General features: G+C 37.8%; 1 protein-coding gene across 3 annotated transcripts in view; it reads left to right on the forward strand.

The window, feature by feature from the left end:
* LOC121901499 (ecto-NOX disulfide-thiol exchanger 2-like) overlaps positions 1–25,007 on the forward strand; it is a 195,316-nt gene that overhangs the window by 160,797 nt on the left and 9,512 nt on the right. For 2 of the 3 annotated variants that reach the window (XM_042418301.1, XM_042418303.1), the window contains 6 exons: positions 2,125–2,231; positions 6,117–6,237; positions 10,818–11,005; positions 18,443–18,544; positions 22,749–22,805; positions 23,633–23,738. In XM_042418301.1, the coding sequence (XP_042274235.1) occupies positions 2,125–2,231; positions 6,117–6,237; positions 10,818–11,005; positions 18,443–18,544; positions 22,749–22,805; positions 23,633–23,738 (681 nt within the window). Of the gene's footprint in view, positions 1–2,124; positions 2,232–6,116; positions 6,238–10,817; positions 11,006–18,442; positions 18,545–22,748; positions 22,806–23,632; positions 23,785–25,007 lie in introns of all 3 variants that reach the window. The other variant, XM_042418302.1, reaches the window with a different exon arrangement.

Raw genomic sequence — 25,007 nt, forward strand, 5'->3', positions numbered from 1 at the left:
TGGGAGGAAAATGGCCAGACTGGTTAGAACTGATAGAAAAGGAACAGTAACTCAAATAAACACGCGTTACAACTGAGGTATGCAGAAGAGCATCTCTGAATGCACAACACGTCAAACCTTGGAACAGATGGGCTACAGCAGCAGAAGACCACACCGGGTGCCACTCCTGTCAGCTGAGAACATGAAACTGAGGCTACATTTGGCATGAGCTCACTAAAATTAGACAGAAGGTTGGGAAAACGTTGCCCGGTCTGATGAGTCTCAATTTCTGCTGCGATATTCAGATGGTAGGGTCAGAATTTGGCTTAAACAACATGAAGGCATGGATCCATCCTGCCTTGTATTAACGGTTCAGGCTGGTTGTGGTGGTGTAATGATGTGGGGGATATTATTTCTTAGCACACATTGGGCCCCTTGGTACCAGTTGGTCATCGTTTAAATGCCTCAGCCTGCCTGAGTATTGTTGCTGACCATGTCCATCCCTTTATGACCACAGTGTAACTTCTAATGGCTACTTCCAGCAGGATAACAAGCCATGTCACAAAGCTCAAATCATCTGAAACTGGTTTCTTGAACATGACAATGAGTTCACTGTACTCAAATGGCCTCCACAGTCACCAGATCTCAATGCAATAGAGCACCTTTGGGATGTTGTGGAGTGGGAAATTTGCATGGATGTGCAGTTCTTAAGGCAAAAGGGGGTCCAACCCGGTACTAGCAAGGTGTACCTAATAAAGTGGCTGGTAGGTTGGTAGATTTAAAGTAGTCTTACAGAGAGATTACATTGAGACTTTACATGCACAGCACCCAACTAAAACACACATTTTGGTTGATTTTAAATACCACTATATGCACTGTATGAAAATTTGGTTTATTCAGTACTGTAATGTCTCAGAATTACAGCCAGATTTTTTATAAACCCTATTGCTTAATTTCACACAGGGAATGTTGTCTCTTTGGCTAACAGTTTTGTCCTTTTCTTATGGAAAGATGATAAACATAATGAAATAGATTTTACTTTTCATCAGATTTTGACTCAACCTTCCCCTTGCCAGTGCCAAAAACTCGTTAAGCTTTAATACAATTTATACTGAAAGAACAACGTTGCAATTTCAATTTTATGCCACCACAGGGAATACCTCTCTATCTACTGCAAATTTGTAATTAGTAATGGAAAATGTCAAGTGTTTTCTTGATGATGGTCCCATTGGATTGCAGTACAAGATATTTAAAAATATACTGTATGTGATTTTCAATCAGTAATGCTATTCATATATTTAAAACGGTGGAATCCCAGAGTATGGTGGATAATCTGAAACATCCAATTACAATTAAAGAGGAGAGCAGCCTTTTTTTTTTTTTTTTTTTTAGCCCTTTTTATATTCCCTAAGCAAATAAGGAACTCCCATTAGCTCCAATATTAGAATCAATTTCATTAGAAAACAACCACTTCTTCAATAAGGACATATTTTTAAGATAATAAGTGCTGTATAGAAATCTGTTGGACAGAGTGTAAATTACTGGTGTGTGCAGCTTAATAGGTCAGGACAATCACAAATCTTTATATCAATAAATGGTATGAAACATATGACTACACTATAGTGAAACATGCTGGTTGCCACTCCTCTGTAAATTATGCAATATCATTGAACTTTGAAGAAACCAAAAGAATCCTGGATGCAGTTTCTTCAAAGTCAAGAATTTTTGGTCCTACATATCTGAAAGAGGACTCTTTGGTAGGCAGGAACTTGTTGTAATAACATAATTAAAAGGACATACCAAACCTGATCTAGACAGGATGAGGAAAATATATATTATGAGTATGAGATTGAAGGAATTTATGTCATGCAGTCAGTTTTTGAGATTGTAAAAATGTACTTAAGCTAGTTTCAATGGGATCCTCTGTGTCTGTCTCTGTGGCAACATCACCATACATACAATATTATAATATACTGTATGTATCGCTAAATGTCACAGGTCTGAAACATTAATGTACTATAGACAGACAGCTATTTTGTCCCCACCTGACTTCATAATTTCACTTTTCTGCTTCTTCCTACCTGTCCTCTTTCTGTCTCTTTCTCTTGCCCTTCTCTACATCTACACATCTCTTCCTCACCACAGTTGAACAGATTGTGTCTGTATTCCACGCTGCTTCAAAACAAAAGGCATGGGACCACTTCTCCAAAGCTCAGCGCAAGAACTTGGACATGTGGTGCAAACAAGCAGAGGTTGGTATCTTAATTCTCCTATAGGACTTTTTTTGGCAGTAGGCTATGTGCTCAAATTGTGAGCGTTTCTTTTTGATTTGATTTTTATTTAACTTATAAAAACTAATCAACTTTAAGTTGAAAAAATAAGTTTGAAACAAAGGTTGAGCTGAAACAATACAGGAACATTATGACAAATATTATTATCTATATCCAAAAATGAAACAAAATCCAGAGCTAAACCTCTCAGATGTGTTGGTCCGATTTACTTTTTCCAGTCTGTCTCACTCAGTTTCTAATTTTAGTAACCCCATTTACACCTAGTATGATCTATGTGAGCTGTGTCTGAATCTCTTACACTGAATCAATATTGCAATCAGAATCAGCCAGACCATGTCAGATCTCAGTATTAATTATTGATTATTAATAACAGGTGTAAATGCAAAGGCCTGTGATCAGATGTCATTATCCAGATCCTGATACAGATGGTACATTAATACAGGTGGAGACAGATAACTTTTAGATGCTCTCTTGCTGCTCTAAACTGCCTCATAATTTGCTGTTTGTGGCCATATATAGATAGAAAATTATTGCATGTTTTGTTTTAGCAGGAATATCATAATTCTTTTCAGAAACTGACAATGTTTTCCTTTTTTTTCATTATTGTTCACTGCCAGAGAAATGCCACACTAATTATGATGAAGACTTGTGTTTAATGGATTCTGTACTGTTTTCAATGGAGAGTGCAGCATTAGATGTAGATCTGGTTTGATCTGCTGAGACTCTCCTGATGCTTGAGTGCAGGAACTGTTTATTTAGATTTTAGATATTTTACACATACACACAAAGAGATTCATCAACTCACAAAAACACTGTGCATAATGTGATATATCAACACACTGAAAACACACATTATTGCAAATCAAGCTTTGTCACAGCGTGTTGCTGAAACATTTTCTCTGTTGAATGTCAATGAGGCCCTATTCTTTGTGTGAATATTCATGTACAGTATCAAAAGAGAATAGCGTTCATTCTGTTCCATCCCCTGCAGAACTATGAAAATGCTAATAACTTTCCATAAATAGATCTATGACATTAACAAGCATTCAGAACAGCTACTGGGAGCTGTCCACATTAGAATGTTGATACATTAATCACACTTTACACTTGACCCACTAATATTGATTTGCTGTTAGGCGGAGCACCATAGCTCTACACATTGTTGTTAACTCTCCAGTGTAAAGACAATAGCCTTTGCATCAGAGGTTTTAGCTCGTAGGGTTAGTGTGCGTTCAGATCTCGAGGTTTGTTACTGCTGCTGCTGTAGAGCCTCTTGTGTTCAACGTAAGTGCAAATCAGCTCCTGAATTATTCTCAGTGCCTCAGTCAGCCTGGGTGTTGTCTCCATCACTGTATCTGTAATAAGGCAAACTGCCTCACCATCTGTACACCAGACAGACCACAGCAGAAATATGTCTATAACTCTATTGTAACACGGGACACACATCTATACTTGATGTGTTTTTTAGTTTCCTAAATGAAGCAAATCAAAATCCATCAAGTCATACTTTGTTTCTGTATTTCTTCTTTTCTTTCTCAATTATTGTTAAATTGTCATTTCTTTTATGCATGCAGTTTTCTTTCAATAGAAAAAGCATACCTATTTTTGTTCTCCATATTAAACATCTATGTTGTGTTACGAAAGGGGAAAGATGATGAACAAGGTAAAAAAAAAAATCCCTGCTAAAGTTCAGCTTATTAGTCTTGCTCATTTGTAATCTATCATTTTTAAGTATTCACACTGTTTTCAATGTTGGACATACTTGTTTTAGACTAGGTATTGCTGTTTTTCAAATGGGTATTCTGGTTTTTAATTAAAAAAAACTTTTGTAAGTTTGGGGAATGGCTTTATGTGCTGAAAACCATGGAGAATCAGTCTTATCATTGTATCAGTGTACAGGCTTCTGCTGCAGAGGAAATCAGCGGCTCAGGCGACATGTCACGTCCCTTCCTGCTCTCAGTAAAGTGAAACCTGTTATGTCTCTTAAAGGACACCAGTTTTTCTTCCCCTTTGACATGGCACCAGAAATTGAAGGGGACAAATTGAAAGGTAGATGGTTGTGGAAAACAAATGTAGAGACTTAACCACTGTAAAAATTGCAGTTATTGCACACTGTGCTTTTGTGTAGTTATTCTACCCTTAAGCTTGGTTGGAAAATGTAATGTATTTTTCAGTAGTAGTAATTCTCGTATGTAAAAATCGGACATTAAAAATGTTTTCTGTAATGTTTTATTCACGACTACTTTGAAACACTCTGGGATATTATTCAAAGGGTTTTCAGTGTTAATAGCATGAAGTTAGATTCATGAAGGATTACGGTGCTCTTTGAGCTTTAGTACCTTAACATGCTCAATAGCCTATTTTAATCCCTCTGTCTTTTATCTGTTATATACTTTCACACTGCATTAACTAGAGAAGAAAGGCCTTATGCCCTCCAATTTGATAATAAAACAGGTGCACACTCGTTTTGTGTGCACACGTAGGTGTGTATATTTGTGTGTGTGTTTACCAGGCACTAATAGTAAGGTAGAAGGTGGACAGAACAAAATTATCTCGGTGCAGGTCAAGCTGTACCACACTAATAGTTTCCAGAGTGATGGTCAAAGTATTTTCACATTATTTTATCCTCCTTGGAGGGCTAAAAATGTTAAGTCTACCCAGCAGTGGAAGAAATATAGATCTTTTCCTTAAGTAAAAGTACCAATACCATAATGTTGAAATGCACAATTACAAGTAAAAGTCTTGCATTCAAAATTCCACTTAATAAAAAAAGAACAGAAGAATTATCAATAACTTTCCAGTTAAAGTATGAAGTAAAAGTACTCATTCTGCATTGTTATATATGACATCATTATAGTATTAATACTGATGCATTGATGTGTAAGCAGTATTTTACTGTAGTAGCTGTTCGAGGTGGAGTTATGTTTAACGACTTAATACACAGGTGGCTTAGATAGTTTAGCTCGGTGGTGCCCAACCTAGAGGTCGGACCTAGATAGATAAATTGGAGCGGTTGTGAGTAGTGATGTGTCAGTCACGAATGAGTTGGCTCTATGAGCTGGCTCCTTTAAATTAACAATTTAATTAATGGGAGTGGGCTCATGTCTGAGAGCCAATTTCTTTTTACTTTCCTTTTTTTTTTAAATGAATACAAGACAGAATAATAGGATGATCTTTTCATCACACTACTTGGCCATGCACTCTCCATGCACTGACTGAATGTTGTGTTGATCTCTATGTATGTGCGACCAATCGCGCGCGCGTGTGTGTGTGTGTGTGTGTGTGTGTGTGTGTGGAGGTGGGGTTAGCTCTGATGGACTATAGCTGCCTTGCTAACCCTTTTACATTATTTAAGTTTTTTATACCGAAAATCATTTAAAATGATGATATTCTGGAAATTTTACGGTTTAGGATAATTACATTGAATAATATAAGTGATATATGTGCACACATACCAATCATATGTCAAAACATTGCTAAATTTGGCTGAATTACAAAAGCCAGAAGTGGTACTAAATGAAGAGCCGTTTTGGAGCCATTTGGGAGCCATTTGGGAGCCAAAGGAGCCAGCTCTTACATCTGAGCGGAGTTAAATGATCTGGCTCACTAAAAAGAGCCCGAATTCCAATCACTAGTTGTGAGATAATTATTGGGGAAGTTCTGCTATGCAAATTTGGATTCATTTTTTGAACTTCAGTCTTTGCTTTTTTGTGAATCATCTGAGAAGTTTAGGGGTGGAACTGTGAACAACTCACAGTCGGCGGTATTGCTTTACAACCAGTAGAGTGAGTATACAGCATATCCACAGTGCAGATATTTATCTTCTGCTTTTCTTGTGTTTGTCAGGATATTAGAAACATGCACCATGAGCAGCTTATGGGCATCAGGGGAGAAGAGGAGATGGAAATGTCTGATGATGACATGGAGGACTCTTCTGCTTCCAAAAACAAAGACTCTGAGGACTCAGGTAAAGTTTTTTGGGATGACACTCAACAGTGTGCAGGTGCTGATAGAGATGAATACTGTGATCCTACCAGGCAATACTGTACCTGTCAGTAGTATTTTGGCACAAAGGAGCGTATACTCTTTACAACCAAAGTAATTCAAAGCTGTGCTAGATAAGCATATTGATTCCTCTGAGTGGCAGCAAAAATAACTTTTCAAATGTTTAATTTTTGAGTGAGACAGCATTAGTTAGCAAGCTTCTAACAGTGTAGTGCAATTTAGATAGTACTCCTAATTTTGAATTTCAAAACCTCATAAATGGCAAGCAAAAATGTGTTTCTGATAAGCTGTATATTTCGGTTTGCTGAGTTGTGACTTGAGCTATCGCAACACTGTCCACCCTTCTGCCGCTTTTTAATAGTTGTCATTAAACCCTTCATGTATTTGATTGTGCATTGAACTGCAGGACAATAGTGGCCATCAACATGCTGTACAAAAAATCCAGTGATTTTAGTGTGCTGGCATCAGCAAGTACACTTCATTTTGTTGTTTACACTGTGTAAATGACACAAACCACAATTACAATCAGTATATAGTATTCAGTTTGGACACAGTTTACTCTTCAGTAGACTGTTAAAGTGATATTTTTCAGAATAAGAAATCACTGTGATTAGAGACAGCAAAACAACTTTGGTGAATCCAACAAATGCTCACACAACAGAATGATACATTGGCCAAACACTCTATGTGTCATAATCTGTATTTCAAACTTGTAGTTTGATAAATTGCTGTTGTGGTCACAAAGGTAAATGAAGGCAAATGTTTGACACCAGCATTTGATTTTCTCTCCGGAAGAAAGTACAGGCCTCTTACAATGTGTTCTTGAAAGACATTCTGACTAATACAGTTACAGACAAAGGAGGGTCAATTAAATTGGCTTTACCAAAGATTGTATTACAACTGTTAGTCACAAAGGAGCCCCTGGAGCACATTAAACAGCACTGAATCCTAAATCACCAACACACACACACACACACACACACAGAGAGAGAGAGAGAGAGAGAGAGAGAGAGAGAGAACTGGGGTCTGCATTAACACTCAAAAGAACCTGTAATCTGATATGAGAAACAGGAAACACAATAAGAGATAAATAAGCTGTGCGGAACAGGAAATAGAACTAATCTTTTGAAATCTCTTTTCTAAAGGAAAGTTACGCCCTTTAGGCTTCATATTGGAGGATGCTTTGTTATTATTACTACCAAGAATCTCTGCACAGATAAATCTGATATACAACAACAACAAAAAAACCCTGTAGAATTAAACAGGGAATAGCATTAGTATTAGCTTTCTCCAATAAAAAATATGTCATATTGGGGTATGCTTTGTCGGATTTGATAAATGGAGCTAGATATATACACATACACAGTGTACATACAGATGCACAAGTTCAAAGATGCTGAAAAAAAGCTCAAATTATGGCTGAGGGTTTTCTTTCTCAGCACACAGATTAATGGGAGAATAAACTTGTTCTTCTTCTAGCATTTGTGTACATGCATGCGTGCAGGTACATGTGTCTGCTGTTGTTGATAACAATCCTCACTGGGGAAATAGAAAATGTGGGGGAAATTGGATATAATCTGGCCAAACTGTTGGTTTTCTTTGGGCACCAAGTTAATAATACTTGATAATCAATACTATCCTCAACCCTTACTTGCCTCACTGCATACTGCTGGAAGAAATCACAACACACACACACACACACACACACAAACTGTGCCATATTCTTATCTCAATAAGTCAGTAATTTAACAATGTTTCCACACATGGCTCAGGAAGGGGAAGAAAAATGTCCTTTTAATAAATTTCTCAACACAAAAGAACGTATATAGTATATGATGTTATGTGAGTATGGCTATTGTGTATCTGTATTCTTGATATGGTTCACGTTAATTATAGGGGAGAAAATCAACACAAGAATTTTGTTATCATCTATATCATCATATCATCATTATCTTAATATGCAGTTTATAATTGTTACCTATTGGATCCATCCTAAATGAAATAGTAGACATCTTATGAAAATTCTTTCATTAATAACAGGAAATGTGAATTATATTTTTACACCCCTCTACACACCTCTATTTAACTGTTCAATTTTATGCGATGCTGGACAGAATGAATCTCTTTTCACTTTTATTCTTAAGGAAATTGGCTTCAAAATAAAACAACCTAGGCTTCATGAAATATACATTTATCTCTTAATGAATACAAGCTATGTATCTTTGCTGATTTTGATTCACACCCTGGCAATCACATATTTGATCTGCTATTTTAGACGTGTATAAAAGACAACGCATATGAAAAGGAAAAGAGACACAAGAAGAAAAACCCAAATATCTAAAAAGGTGTTGCAAATATTAAAGCGGTGGAAGAAGCAAGCAGGAATAGTGCGGTAAGAATATTATTGATGTTATCGAGGGTCTAAGAAAGGAAAATATACTGCTACATGGAAGAACAAAAATAAGTTAAAGTTAGAATATAACTTGAAATTGAATTAGTTTATAGGCTACAGGTGCAGGGCAGGGCACCGTCATCAAAGCCATCAAACTGAAGGAAGGGAAGATAGGGAAGACTTTGTGGTCACCAAATAGATGATTTGATTCAAGCAGCAGATGGTAAGCTTAGACTTTAGCAGATGTAATAATGTTTAGGTAGCTCTTGACAAAAGCTTTATACCTGCAGTGTGAAAGCGTATCCAACAGCACACAGATGATGATGATCAGTCTGTTTGTTCCTGAGGGTCTAAGGCTTTACACATCAACACAAACTCAAGATTAATTTTACTTCCATTCAGTCAGTGAATGTACGAACACATTAAAAGATTTTAACTACAGTCATTGTGTATTGGGCTCTGAGCGCTTCCAAAACATGGTTGACCTATGTTCAACAATGTACCTAAACACCTCCTCGCCATGGTCTCGGAACATATGAAACAAACTGGTTTTGATCTGCCCGTGGAAGTATTTGCTCCTTTTTAGGCACGTAACTACAGTCATTGTGTACTGGGCTCGGAGCACTTCCAAAATGCAGGTGACCTACGCTCAACAATGTACCTGAACGCCTCCTGTGTAGTCACTCGCTGCTGATCTGCTAAACGTGCTGCTATCACTACACTTTCTGATTAGACACGGGGTAAGAGTGTCCATTCTTGATTAAAAGCTCTGTTTTCGCTGTCTACTTTTCTCTTTTTAGAGCACTTTTCTCTGACTCGTGTCATGCCTCATCTCAGATGTTCTCTCCCTGCGGGAGTCAGTCGGCAGAGCCCTGAAGCTCCGCCCTGCCCCCCCACACAGAGTGGAATGGCTCGTCGAGCACTGGTTTATTCAGAGTTTATCAATATTAAGCTATCGCATGTCCAAATTGCACCAAATTCAACACGGCAATCCCTTTGTTCCCCAGCAATGCACCCACCAACTATGGTGTCGATCCAATGAATGGTTCAAGAGATACGTGAAGGACATACACACAGACATACAGACATAATGATTCCTTCCTTTAGCAGATAGATAGGTTTAGGGTATGGGCAGCTCCAGGTTACGGGTGGTTAAGTTCATGTGGTGAAAAAACAGCTATAAACTACTGAGGGGACATTCTTATTCTTCTGACAATAAGCTTCTTAATCCTATATGACTCATATATCCTGCACACATTGTATTTGCCAAACCTTTTCCCATCATATTATATATGACACATTAGACCCATGTAACCTTGATATTTTGGGATAGATTTTAAGTCATGATTAGCATTTTTATGTCTCTCTGAGTGAACTGAATAATCTCATTTGGGGCATTTATGAATACATTATCGGTGGCATTCATATCAAAATCAGTAAATCCACTTTGTTCTGCTTTCAATTGCACTGAGGTCAGCGTGAATTCAATTTCTCCAGGAAAGTTAATAAGAAAAAAAAATAGGAAAAAGAAGAATCCTATTGAAGTCAAAAGCCTATTCAGAGATAAAAGGCACTTTTGCCATTTTTCAAAAGGGATTGTATTTCAGTGCCTGCATGGGAACATAATTCTTAAAGGCTCTCATACTCTCCATTTGCTTTAGAAATATGAAAGCAGGCGAATGATTCTTTGTCTAAAAGTCTCTAGAGGTTTCTTTACACTTTTGCTGTTATTGAGATTAAACAGAATTAACTTTGCAGCAGCTTAATGAAACATTTTATGGTATTTTTAATGCTTCCTTGTATAATAAAAATATGGATGATAATTCCATTTACAGTATAAAGTCACTGGACATGTGCGTAAAGTGAGGTAGACAAGTGCTTCAAAGAAGTTGCATCTCTTTGTGACAATAAATCTTACACTTGAAATAAATTAGGTATTTTGTTGTTGCTAGCATTTCTGAATATATGACTAGAATTTGTCATTTCTAGAATCCGTTTCTCAATCCTTAATTGGCTTTTCTGAATCTGACATATATTTGTGTTTCTTGTTGCTGCCTGAATTGATTACCTACAGGAAAATACTCTTTCTTAGGCAGTCAAATAATATCTCATTATGTGTGTTTGTTTTCATGTACTGTATGTATCTGTAGGTGTTTCCCAAGTGGAAGCCTTAAAGGAGGAGAATGACTCCCTGCGCTGCCAGCTAGATGCCTACAGGAACGAGGCGGAGCTGTTCAAACAGGAGCAAGGCAAGAACCAACCAGCCAGGAGCAAGGAGGACAACACACACTCTCAGCAGCTCAGCTTCTTACAGCGGGCTCTGCAAGGCATGCAGAAGGTAATGTGTTGTATACACATATACGTAATAGAGTTAGATTGATATTCTGCAACAATTAGGTGATTAAACGATTAGTCAATTGACAGAAAATTATTTGGCAGCTATTTTGATGTCGTTTCAATAATTTTTTACACAAAAAATGCCAAATACTAGCTGGTTTCAGCTTCTCAAATGTGATGTGGTGATTTAATGCTTTTCGTGGTCTAACATGATTGTTTACAGATTATCTGTGGGACTTGGACTATGGATCAAACAAAACAAAACATCTGGAATTTTAAAACTGGATTTTTTTTACTATTTTTTGTCATTTTATGGCCAAAACAGTGAACCAGACAGATTCATCGATAATGAAAAAAACTGTCAGTTGCAGCCCCTAGATTGATATTTTGATAATAATTATCTCATGGGAGCTGAAGTTTACCACTGACCATGGAAAGAAGTTTGGAAAAAGACACCAATAATGACAAAAACAATATCAGCTACAACTGATGTGGGTATGTTATTTTGACAATACTGCTTTCTGAAGATGGGCTGTATTCAGATAAAGGTGTGTTTTCTAAAGTATTTATTACATCACATCACATAATCTCAGTAGATGTATAATTCACTTCAAGATTAGACCACTAAACAGGTGACTTCAGTAAGTTCTTTTAACACAATTTTTATATAGCAGTATATGATAATTATGAAATTAAATGAAATAAACAAAATCAACACATTAATAACCCTGACGCTGCAAAAAATCCTCCCCAACCAACCATTTAATGCACTTGAGTAATTTCCTATGCAGCATTTCCTGCTTTGAGAATATCCCTGCTACCAGAGAAATAAAAGATCACTGCTTGACTTTTACAATATCACATAATTCCAAAAACACCCTTGCAAAAAAGTTACTTTGCATGGAAAACAAGTGAATATATCTTAGCTTCTATCATCATACTGGGAGATTATTCACTTATCAGGAAAACAAGAGCGAAACAAAAGCCTCATTCCAGTCATGCACGCAATGCTTTAATAGGCCATGAACAAAATAAATTATGTTTAACTTGGTTCCAATCAGCACAGGTGAAATCTTTATTGCTGTTAAAGCTGCCTCAATTATTTCTTATACTGTATGCAATTGTAACCTCAGAGGAAGCGGAGTGACTTTTTTAGTGTAAATCATTGCAGCTTTGGCTTATCACAGCTGATAGTAATCAGTGATTCAATCAAAGATTGGCCTGGACTATACTTCACTGATCCCGGAAATTACATATCATCTTCAATGCTATGACAATAGAAAATTACCTGAATGTAGAGAAATAAGCTGAAGCAACGATTTTCAGACAAATCAGTGTGTGATAATGTTGTCAGTGCACTGTAAAACTACAGTAGAGGTTGAAAGGCAGGCAAGAATAAATGACCCCTTGAACATTTCTGTCTAACAAATGGGAGAAACAGGCAGTATTTACTACTAAATGTGCTCTCTCTTTTAAATGATTTACAGACTATGTTATAGTCTGTAAAAAAATAAGGAAAGTAAAACTTTTAAGATTTTGATGGCCCCTAGGTGTTTTTTTTTAACTGTGTGTGTTCACTGTGTTTTTTAAAGAGCCTGGTGGGATGCTACATATCTGGCTTGGCTGCTTTCAGGTGTATTTTAAGGCTGCACAGACATTATTCTGGCTCTCCAAAAGTCTCTGGCTCCAAATGACCCCCATTCAAAAAAACTTCTCTCAACAGCTCTCTAGAAATACTGAGTCAATCATTTTTCTCAAATAGTCATTATGGTCTAAATCACCAAATTTGGGTGCTCTTATAAATGTGCTGGTGGGCATTTTGGAAATCATTGCTCTGTTAATAACATTCAAAGACTTATACAAGGCTTTGATGTCTGCCATGTAGGCAATGATTGACAACTGTTACTGACAGTTTGCTCACCCGCTGCTCTCCCCAGCTCCGGGACTCGCACTGAGTTGGACTAATGTCACAATATTTCGGTAAGTTTAATGTTACTTGATTACAATACCTGCCCTGGTAGCACAATTTAGATAAAGTAGCAAACGTTAGCCCAAGCATGCACCACTCAGTGTTCCCAGTAAGCTAGCGTACTCTTCGGTCCAAGGTAGTGGGGTGTGTTTCCAGAGCGTGAGAGGCAACACCCTGCACTTCTTATTTGGAAGGTACTGACTTTAAACAGAAAAGATGGGGCCGACCATAAGCAGCAACTCTGGGCTTTAAACTGGCTCCACTGAAAACAAATGGGTGATGTCACTACCAATGGGTGATGTTGCTACATCCATCTTTATATACAGTCCATGGGTGGAGCTCTGATGGGAACTAAACTGAGGTCACCAGACTCCACGTACCAATTAGAATGATAAATGTGTTATGGCACCAGTATACTCCGTCAGAGCAGCTTGTCGGGAAGTTGAACAGCTTCAGGAATCCTTCCCTCAACACCTTTCCAACATTGGATAAAGGGGGGCTGTGTCCGACATTTTCTGTAATTTTCCTGAACCGTAAATCCAGCATTCATCCCCACATGACACTGTGATTGGCTAGATGTGTGGAGGTGAGAAACAAATGAGGATCTGAACTTGTATCAACTGTTTCTCTAATTTTTCACATGTACAGCTGAGTCCAACTCTATGAATGCCTTCCAGGAGTAATTGTTGCATTATGGTGGTTGGCTTTTCACTCTGGCTTTGAGTATGGCCACTCAGTACAACAATAAACACGTTTGATTTCTGACAAGGTCAAACAACACGTCATACAAACGACTTCTTTTCAAGCATAATTCAAGCCTTAGTTCTCATGCCCTAACAGATGCAAAAGAACTAATAGGAGAGTCAGGGACAACCTGTGTGCCTACACAGTCCTGAGAAGGCCTTCAGGTACACTGAATCAGGTACACTGAGTGGGTGTACTGTGGGTGGACTATGATCAAGGTTGGTCGCATGCAGTCTCTAAAACTTGAGTCCCCTGTCCTTAGAAGGTGGTGTTTAATGAACAATGTTTTTTCTGAAACCCACGTTTAATTAAAATTTGCTGCATACTTAGTTTAAGTGAAGTTTAAAGCCTCATCATATTAACACTCAGCCAAGGCTTGATTGTATAGCACAACCTGCTGAGGTTAAGCTAAGGAGGACCTTGATCAGTTTCCTGATCAGAGGACAAAAGAGGCAAAGATGTTTACACTGGGATTGAAAAACCGCCACTCTCTTCCACTCCATAGGTGTATATATCTTCTTTTGATATCATTTTATACATAGCAACACTAGAGCTGCAACGATTAGTTGATTAATCAATAGATAGAAAATTAATTGCCAGTTATTTTGATAATTGATTATCTTTTTGAGTTATTTTTTAAGAAAAAATACTAACATTGTCTGGTTCCAGCTTCTTAAATGTGAATATTTCCTGGTTTCTTTAGCCCTCTATGATAATAAACTAAATATCTTTGGATAGTGGACTGTTGGTTGGGATAAAACAAAACATTTGAAGTTGCACCTTGGGCTTAGTGAAACAGTTATCTACATTTTTTACCATTTTCTGACATTTTATGGACCAAATGACTAATCGATTAATCAAGAAAATAATCGACAGATTAATCAATAATGAAAATTATTTTTAGTTTCAGCCCTAATATACACCCCGTCCTGTACAGCTTTTCTTATAGTTTTAGACTTCAGTTCACTTTCAAGCTGATTATATTCCTCTTTAAACGCAGTGTGGTGAATCTTCAGATATAACACATTAGTTAGATATACCTCCTATACTCAGCTTGTGAGAAAAACTGATCAGATTTCTCATAAATAAATCTAGTTTACATTCACACTTACACTTACACTTACATTGTGTTATCTGGTTGGTAAATGTCAGTTTATTTTCTTTGCTGTGGATTTGCAGAAAAATGTGTATTGTACCTTTTACCTTTTACTTTCGCATACTAAAAATTTACATACAGAACTGTAAATTTAAGTAACACTTCTAATCTGACTCAACATGCAGCTGCAGTCATGTGTTTGTGTGCAGGTCAGGGTGTGAATCAATTTTTTGTTGTTTTGATTGAACAATAGAAATTAGCATTTAGACAGAAATTATACTCATACAAAATGAAAAAAAAAGAAAAAAGAATAAGTCTTTGTGTCCCGAGGACCAGGATTGAGAACCAGAGCTTCAGGCCATTTTTAATAGAAAATTACCCTTAGGAACATTTAGCAATTCGCTTGAAAAAAGAAAACATTTCCTCAGGCAGCAATCCACTTTTCTGATCACCTGCTGTGTTGTCAAATAGCCCCAGCTTGCAGTTACTCTTCCTTAAGCGAAGAGATGTCACAGAAAATATTGTTTTCAAGGCTGAAGAGCTTTTCTCCACTTCTATCTAATTTGACAAAGTGCACTGTAAATACTTTTATGAAATGTGTCTCCAGCACATATATGAAAACATTGAGCTCATTCTCACAAAAAAAAAACAGTATAGGTCTAAAATTCAGGCCACCAAAAACAACTTATGGTTACGTGACTTCCTTATCAGTAGGAGATGGGTAGGGGGGGGTGACTAGATATTTAGCAAGATGGCATAAAGTTGCCTTTGCTGCAGGAGACCAGTATTTGCCTCCCACTAAATGCAAGTGTCTTTCCCCACAAATGTATTTCACTGGTGTTTACACTGCGATTATTGTTAACAGGATATTGTTTACACCACAAGTCACTGTGGCTCGATCAGGTGTCCAAACTATAATCTTTCTCTAACCCCATCCAAGTGGTTTTGGTGCCTAAACCTAACCACAGCCTTGTCACACCATAAAACATCATTATATTATAAAACGGTCCTGTGGGTCGTTCTTGTGGTCCCCATCCGTCCTCTAGAGGACCCTGAAAATACTCATATGGGTCATTTTGGAAGTCATTGGCACTAGCCTTGTTCTGTTGTTTTGGTATGTGGATGTGTTGAAACATTAGTTGACAATGTGAACACTTTGTTTTTTTCCCTTTTTCTGAAATGTAGTTGTTCTCTGATCTTGGAAAGGCTGAAGTATTATCAGCAGATAGATTTATCCTGTTTACACTTGCATGACACCACTTGAATGATCTGCAGGAGAGAATTGATGTTTACCTTGAAACTTAACCTCCAGATTGTCTTCATGTCAGCCTTGTCCTTAGTATCTCTCTAGTTTCGCCCTTTGAAGTTTACTTCTCTTTACAAAGTGACATGTACACCAAATGTATATGTACAGGTTAACTGTTGTATAATGACAAGTAGAGAAAGATATATATCCAGAACATATTGGCGTGGAGTATTTTCATGTTAAGAAAAGCATCCTTTAAGCTGCAAAATATCACCGTCAACCACATTTTTTCCCCATCTGAATGATGCTGAAAGCTCAAATGTTACCATATTTAAGATTATATATTTACCTATGAATGGTTGGCTGAGCACATCTGTTGTTTTTTCCACATACACGTTTACATCAGGGAGCTGCACAGTGCAACCACAATCTTCTGTTTATCACTGTGACAGGGGTCTCTGAGGGGCGGGGAAGCATATGTGGAGATTTGCCTCTGGTGCTTGCCAATAGTCTATTCAGCACCAAGTCTAAATTATAACAAATTGCATCAGTGCTGCAGTCACTATTTTGGTTTCAGTGTTTTGAGTCAAGCCTTTAAATTAATGTTCCGCTTTTGGGCTTGCGTCTAATAATGTGTAAAGTCGTAGCCTTGTTTGACCAGCCTTACACCACATTTCCATGTTTCTGCCCTCAAGCTTCTCTGTGGTGCATCTGTGACAAATATTTATACATTTTAAATTTAAGCTGTATCTTATCCCGGTAAAGAAAATATTAATGCAAGATATAAACACAGAATTTGATTAGATCTGTCAGACCTCTTCCAGAGGTGTTGCATTATGATATGACCTCAGCATCTCAGAGGTGGCCAGATGTAAATGCAATTTATGCAGAAGATTGTCCTTAGTGAGAAAATATCCTCCCATGAGAGGATAAGGCCTCATTTACATCTGACACTGAAGAAACAATCTTAATCTTACTATGTTATCTGGATAATAATCTCATTTAATAGGCCTCATATCAGGATATTGTTAATTATTGTTGTTACCTGCATTATGTCTCCATTGTTATGGAAAATTACATAAGCAGCTGGGTGAGCTCAACAACTTTGGTTTTTCAACTGATTTCAGCTCATAGTATGTCACAAATATGAGCTATACAGATTACATTTACACCTATCTGAAATCTAGGCAGCACAATAGAGTGAAATCATGTGGTTCAATTATATTCCAATTGCAATATGTGCTGTTGCATTAACATGCAAAATGCATTTTTTTCAATGTCAGATTTCCACTTGCTGGCTAGCAGTTTGTCTTATCAGTCTTCTTGCAGTTCAAATACAGTCCATTATTGTGAACATTCCTTATGTGTGTGTATATACACTATGTACAGTACCAGTCAAAAGTTTGGACACACTTTCTTATTCAAGGGAATGAGAAGGTATGTCCAAATCTCTGACTGGTACTGTATATATACTGTATAAATAGTTTGTTGGCTGATTAGCTAATAAAGCCGAACTGTTTGGGTTTGTTCAGGTTACCTGAACTGAATCTTCTCACTCTGATATCAGAGTTTCCTGTGACAAAAAAATCTAGATTTCGAAAGTAACTTGCCTTAATAATCCATTGCTATTTCATTTTCACCAACAGCCCAACAATATTTAAAGATATTTCTTAGTATTTTTCCTCTTAAATTAAATTAAATCTTAAATTTCCTCATTTTCTGAGCTGTGCTATGTAAAACAAATAAAATATTGTTTTGCCTTCACATTTTCAATCCTTGTAATTTGAGCACGATTTGACAGCCAGTTCCTAACTAGACCACCATCACAGTGCCAGCAATGATTACTAGATATGTGCTATTTGCCAGCTACCTATCTGCACACCTGCTTTACGAAATGCATGCCAAAAATAATATATGATGCAGACTGAACGCTGACCGTAATGCTGCATAATGTAAAAATATTAGAGTGTAATTGGCTCGTTCATTATCTAGATGACATATGCAGAAGGCATCTTTTAATACAGAGTATGAAAGAGGTTCTAGATATGCAGAGGAGCTCATTATGTGCAGGTCTGCCTTGCTGATCAGCTGAATCACTCGTAGCTCCCCGTCTCCTGACAAGCGCCCAATTTTCACCTCACTTGACACACACTGCACAGCACCACTGTAACAGATGGATTGTTCAGCATCTCATGAAAAGAAGCTGATGAGGGAGCCCTTATTTTAGATTTTTCTCAAGAGGAATTTTATCTTCTGATACAAAGGAGTTCAGGACAGAGCCTTACAGTTTCAATCCTGTATCTTTAGACTCTGAAGATTTTCACTGGTGAAACATGGCTGACATGAACTTCAATGACTAATCACTCTTCTTCTTTATGTCTAGCAACTTCTGAGAATGAGAGAAGAGTTGAAGGAGCGAGAGGCAGAGCTTGAGAGGAGTATTGAAGACAAACAGCTGCTGAAGAACCAAATCGATAACTTCAAGGTGAGACTACACAACCTGCAGGCCACACACTCACAAAAGGTTAGAAGAAAGCACACGCACACATACACACAAGTGACACTAAGTCAAGAAAAGACCTTGTGTGTGCTTAAATGGAAATACTGAATCTGAAAAGCCATTTGCCTCATTTGTGTTCTAGAAATGACTTTATAATGAGTTTCAGTGCATGACGAATATCGGGAAAATAATTCAATACACTGCCGCCTGCATTTTAGTGAAGATTTTAGTGAATTTAAAGTGGTGGCTAATGATTTGTCCCTAAATCAACCCAGCAAAGTAAATGAATGGGTGGAAGGTTGCCTAAAGGCAATAAATAATCATGATCTTTGGTATCAACCATGCCTTACACAAAGAAAATTGAAAAAGACAGGTCATTTGAAGTACCTGAGAGATCAGGTCATACTGTATAATTTAACCTTTAATTTGAGATTCAGGCTAGATAATAAAGGAACAGAAGAAAAGGTTGAAATCTAAATTGTGTGATTAGTTCCACATAATAACTTCAAATAATTATAGTTTGCACATTTAGATTTTTCTCTCAGTAAAGTTATGGAGATATAGCCTAAAACTGTTCCTTGTGTATGTGGGTAGAATACATTTGAGGGCACATAAAATCCTTGAATGAACTCCCAAATGAGATTTATTTTAGAGTACGTTGTTCTGAAGCAGGAAATGTTTGCATGTCTTGGGTGCATTCATTGCCATCATTGCCATCTCTTCCATTTAACTCTTGTGATGTTGTATGTTGGTGTTACAAGAGCACGCACACCTCTTGCTTTGTCTCTCCTGTGGTGCAGGGAATCAATTCCCCTGAAGATCCAATTCCAAAGAAAAAAAGTCAATTCTCACACACACTTATCACCTCTCCATTGATTTATTTAAAAAGTGTCACAAGGACCTTTCTCAAGACATATCAGTCATAAAGTGACATAGTGCTGAAATACAGTCCATAATTGCATCACAGTCCACAGCTGTGTTGGGGGAGTTTCCATGATCACGCACAACAGGTCACTCATTCAAGATTCCCTCAACTGTCAAAAACATAGAATCTCTATAATCCTACACATTCAAAATCCTTTTGATATTACCAACAAGCAAAACATTTTTTTAAGGTTGGTGGTACATATACAGGACATAGCCCAAATCTAAACTTCAGATTAATCCATATACAAAATATATATATACCAAAACACATTTTTGGGAGGACAGGCCCACCATTACATAAAATAAGAAATGGGACAAACTGGTTAAAGGGAGTCAGCTGTAAGTGGGAGGATTTTAAGCCAGACCAGAATTCATTTGGTCGAGTTTCTGGACCTGTTTGGTAGTTTAAATGGAAAAAATATAAAGACGTACATGTGGGTTCTCTGTTGTTCAAGGTGCCTTGAGTAAGGCAGTTAAGTGATAACTCAAGTAAAGCTGCTCAAAGACTACTACAAAGATGTAATTTCATTGCAGGTCACCTATTGAAATACAACAAAGATCTCATTCAGCGCAGGTGTACTCTTATGTTTTCATTTTTTGCCATCCAATTTTGGCTCAGCATGGCTAAAGGGAAGAGGGCTGACATGAGAATGAGCTTCAAGTTCAATCAGCTATGCAATTAGATAATGATAATACTGAAATACTACTGTCCAGTGGTGCAAGAGGACTCCGGCGGCTTGCTTTCTGCTCTCAGGTCATCTTTTTTTTATCCACAGAGCTGCTCAAGTTGGTCTGCTGTAAGCTGATAGAAGGTCACTCAACTGCAGATATTTGAACTATATCAGTTAGTCGCATTTGTATGTTCCCTACCTTCCCTACCAGACGTTGCTGTTCTTGGACCTTGAGGCAGATCTATGGGCTGGTTCTATAATACTCTATAAAGGAGCCAGGAACCTGCAGCTTGAATCCCCTTTTTACTCAGCTCGTATTGAAGATACATCTGCAGACTGACTGTGATGACCACCACGATTAGATTTAAAAAAAATCTTTTGACTGCAAGGCTTGTCTGTACAGCTTCTACCTGTTTCAGTCCAGAGGTACTACTGGATTCTTCACATTAACGCCGCACTGGTGATGAAGATGGCTGCAGATTCATCAGGAATTACACCACTGAGCAAGTTTCTTTCTAGTCTACATTTATACAGTAGAAATGCTTCTCTCAGGGACCAGGAATTTCTAGATTTGTTGGATTTGGTATTCATCACTCCCTGTTCTCAAGAGAATTATATCTCCACGCAAGCTGAGCTGTACAGTAGCAGAGATGCTTAATCATCTGGACCTCAGCAAGGATATTTGTCCTTAGGTGACGTTAAGGAGATGACAGAGCCTTCTGTCCAACTATTCTCGTACTCTCCCAGGAGACAATCCTTCAACTACAAGCTGCTTCTGTCACTGGAGAAAACACCTTTTTCCTCCCTCTGGATTTAAGCTTCTTCCACATTATTGCAATCAGCAGTTTCTTCATGTGCTGTGCACTTGTTTTCTTCCTCTGGCAACTATCTTGCACTGATATATGTGGTGCGCTTTGTGGGCCACACTACACAAAAGTTTATTGTTGTTTTGTGAACTTTGTACCTGTGCTGGACTGACCTTTGTGAGTCCTGTCAGTGGTTGTGAAGAAGAAACTGACACAAGGCCAGTTCACCAGGTAATCAGAAGTGAAAATGCAAGATTATATAAGTTGCACACAGTTTGCAACAAAGTTATAGTGCTTAAACTATAAATAATAGTATAGTGTTATGGTATTTAAACTATAAATAATTATAAATAATTTGCCATAACTGACCTCTGAGTTGTAACGTGTAAATAATGCTGTTCCATGTTGGTACACCTTGATTTTATTTGTCTGTATTCCCCTTCTTGTGTGTACAAGAAATACTGTACTGGAGATAGAAAAGAGGTAAAGAGACAGGTGTAAAGGAGAGGAGAATCGTCAAGAGGAAAAAAGGGCTCAGCTGGTGGAGTCAGCAAGAAAAAGAAACAGCATCATCTTAACTTTCCATGAGCCTGTTGTCAGTGAGAGTCTGACAGGTCACAGTATTACTCCAGCAACTCCCTCTGCTATGCCCCTAAATGTGGCTCTACAAAACCACTGAGAAGGTTAATGTGTAGGGATCTTCCTGACCTGTCGCAGCTGCAATGAACAATCAGAAATTCTTAGCATGGTCCCAACAATCAGTCTCCCATTACTAAAGAGTATTGTGGTTAAAATAAAAATGCTCAGGCAAAGCACAGTTTCCACGATTGCATTTACAGTGTACTTAAGTACTGGTAATGCAGACAATGAGTAACTGTAATAGTGGAGTAATACCACACTTAAAGGCTCCTTTAACTGACCCTCACCGATTCCTGTAGTACTGGATCTATATTAGCTCACGTCCCTCTGACCTGACCCGTCACATCATGTCATTCAGCAGGATATGCTGTCATCATGTCAAGATCATTTCCTGGAAAACGGTTCATTGGAGCAGAAAAAGTGCATAGGATACAGCAAACCAACAAAGACAAAGGACAGAAATCTTATAAATAATACAGTAAAACAATTAAAAATAGAACAGACATTAAATTAATTAGCTAAAAAATCTCAAGACTATAGGTTCTGTGCTGTATGTAATTTGCACTAAGTTACATATCAGCTCTTCACATACAATGTGACAGGATAATTCAGTCTTGCAGGCGTACTTTCACTGTGTGCATTCATGCAGGATTGTAGCTGTCAGCGCTGCATTATTTCTTAATACTATGTATCCGTTTAATAATGTAGTTACCATATCAGCCCAATAGTGTCCCAAATCCACTCTCAAGATGTCATCTTTCGTCACGCACCTGTCAGCACTGTTGTTACATTATCGCTGCCTTCAGCTATGAAGTGTGGATGCAAGTTTCATTACTCGAATCAATGACTGTCCACACAGCACCGCAGAACGGAGCAGGGGACACTTTAAATAATCAATTCTTTTGGTTGCTATTCTTAGGCCATATATTCCAGTAAACTAGTTGACTTTTCTTTATATAGTTTTGTCTCCAAAACCTGAAACTAGTCCTTGTTCATGCTGCTGCTAATGTGTTTATGTGTCAGAGTGTGTGTATGAGAGAAGGGGAGCTAGAGAGGGATGGAGTGTGAGTTTTGGTGTGTCTTATTGCATTAGTGGGTGACTTGTTTCTCATTGACGTTTCCTCTCATTTCTCTAATTGACTCTAGCTGGAGATGTTAAAGCAAGATGACAGGGGGAGCAAACAGAGTGCTAATCAAGTCAGTGTAAGTGGAAAAAAACCTCACTACTGCACAGTGAATGTTTGTCTACCCCTTACCTCCTCTTTTTCCTTACTTATTTATCCTCCTCTCCTCCCCTCTCCTCTCCTCACTCTTCCACTGACATGACATACCATTACAGGCCAGTCTTCACAGGGACTGTATTTGTCACTGAATAAATCACCCCAACATGATTGGGTTAGAAAATGAAGGAACTGTGCCATAGCATACAAAGATACATATACAATAAATATACACACACAGTGTAGACTACAACTTGAAGGCCACTACATCCTGATTACACAAAGGGAGACTCTACAGAGGAGGCCACCTAACATGCTGCTGAGAAAATAATTATCTTCAAGAAATTTCAGTCATGCAAGACACACATGATCTCTTTTCCCGCCACATACACACACCCAGATTTCATCATCTATCCACACTTCTGTGTATGAAGCTGTCAGAGGCTCACAGTAAACAACAGCTTGATCATTAGCATTGTTAGCACTCTCACTCTCTTGCTTTGTTTTGCCCCTTTGTGAGAGCTGTAGCTGCTGATTTAATTCTTCCACTCCTTCTTTTTATGTAGACTATTTTGTGTTTATTTTCTACTTTTGCGTTTGCTCAGAGTGCAAACACTTTGCATGTTAATTAATACATGTTTGCACCTTTGCATCACCAAGCAAATTAATGTAGTACGACCTCAAATATTGCTACGACTGTTACTATACACTATACTATATATTTTTCTGTTCAGATACTGTGTGGGTGTTTTTACACCATTTGTGACCTCTGTGGTTTGACACAAAAAGCTTTTGTGCATCATTCTTCAGGATGTAACAGCATCATCAGTGGTCTCATGCAGTCAAGAGAAGGAAGGTCTTCCAGAGAAGAATCAGCCCAGTCCTGTGCACTCTGAGAGGGACGCATTGCTAGTCGGTATGCTGTCTTTCTGTATATCCATGGCCTCACTACATTTGCACTGGTGAGGCCAGTGTTATTCTCTAATATATGTCATTTGTGTCGACTGTAATGTTAATGTATGTTTTTAAATATGGACCCCAGGAATACTAGCCGTGCTTTAGGGAACAGCTAATGTGGATCCTATAAACTGTACAATACAGCTTTGTTCCCCAGTGATGGAAATCTATTCTCTTCACCAAACCTTTACATATGACACTGACACTGGCAACAAAAGAGGAATCAAAGGAATAGCTGAACATTTTGGGAAATACTCATATTCACTTTCTTTCCACGAGTTCGATGAGGAGATTGACCACTTACATTTCTCTGTTAAATGTGAAGCTAGCAGCCAGTAAACTAGCATAAAAACCGGAAACAGGGTCAAACAGCTAACCATGCCCTGTCCATAGGTAACAAAATCTACCTGCCAGCACCTCTAAAGCTCACTAAAACACATTATATTTTGTTTATTTAATCCAAAAAACTGAAATATAAAAATGACAAGTTGTGGTTTTATTGGGGAGATTACATGCTGGAACAGAAATGCTATGCTAAAGGTCTCCTGGATCTTGCTTCATATTTAGCATACAGATGAGTGAGTCGTATCAATTTTCTCATCTATCACTCTGCAAGGAAGCTAATAAGCATATTTCCCCAAATGTGGAGCCATTCCTTCAAGAAATGTAATCATCAGTTTTAACTCTAAATCCCAACCTACAAGGCCTGCTCTACAGCAGTTTATGTCTTATGCTTGTCCCTGTTTTTATGCTGCTTTCCATTTTCTGCTGTGCCTTCTTTTGTTTTTAATGATACAATTAGGTCGTCCTGCCATCAAAATACTAACAGGAGTGGACAAAGTAATGGAAACACCTTCCAATATGAAGATATCCAATACCACAAGGCCAACAATCATGGCCTCAAAAACTACTAGAATTAACACCTCTCTAATAGTCTTAACAGAACTATTATAAGCTTCATAAAGGTAGTACTTATGACACAGCAATTGAATGAGATTGCATTATTTTCTAATGTGTTGCTCATTTTTTACTGTCCATCCCTTGTATAACATAACCACAACATGCACTACCAATGCTGCCTCTACTGCTGCTGGATTTTTCTGATATGCTTCAGTCGTTTTGAGGTAATAACTATACATAATTACATAAACATTAGAGCAAGAGAGGGGGAAGATATGAAAAGAGAAAGAGCCCACTTTACCCATTAGATTACATAACACAATGTGAC

Source organism: Thunnus maccoyii, chromosome 8 (genome assembly GCF_910596095.1).
Source record: "Thunnus maccoyii chromosome 8, fThuMac1.1, whole genome shotgun sequence".
Taxonomy (NCBI): domain Eukaryota; kingdom Metazoa; phylum Chordata; class Actinopteri; order Scombriformes; family Scombridae; genus Thunnus; species Thunnus maccoyii.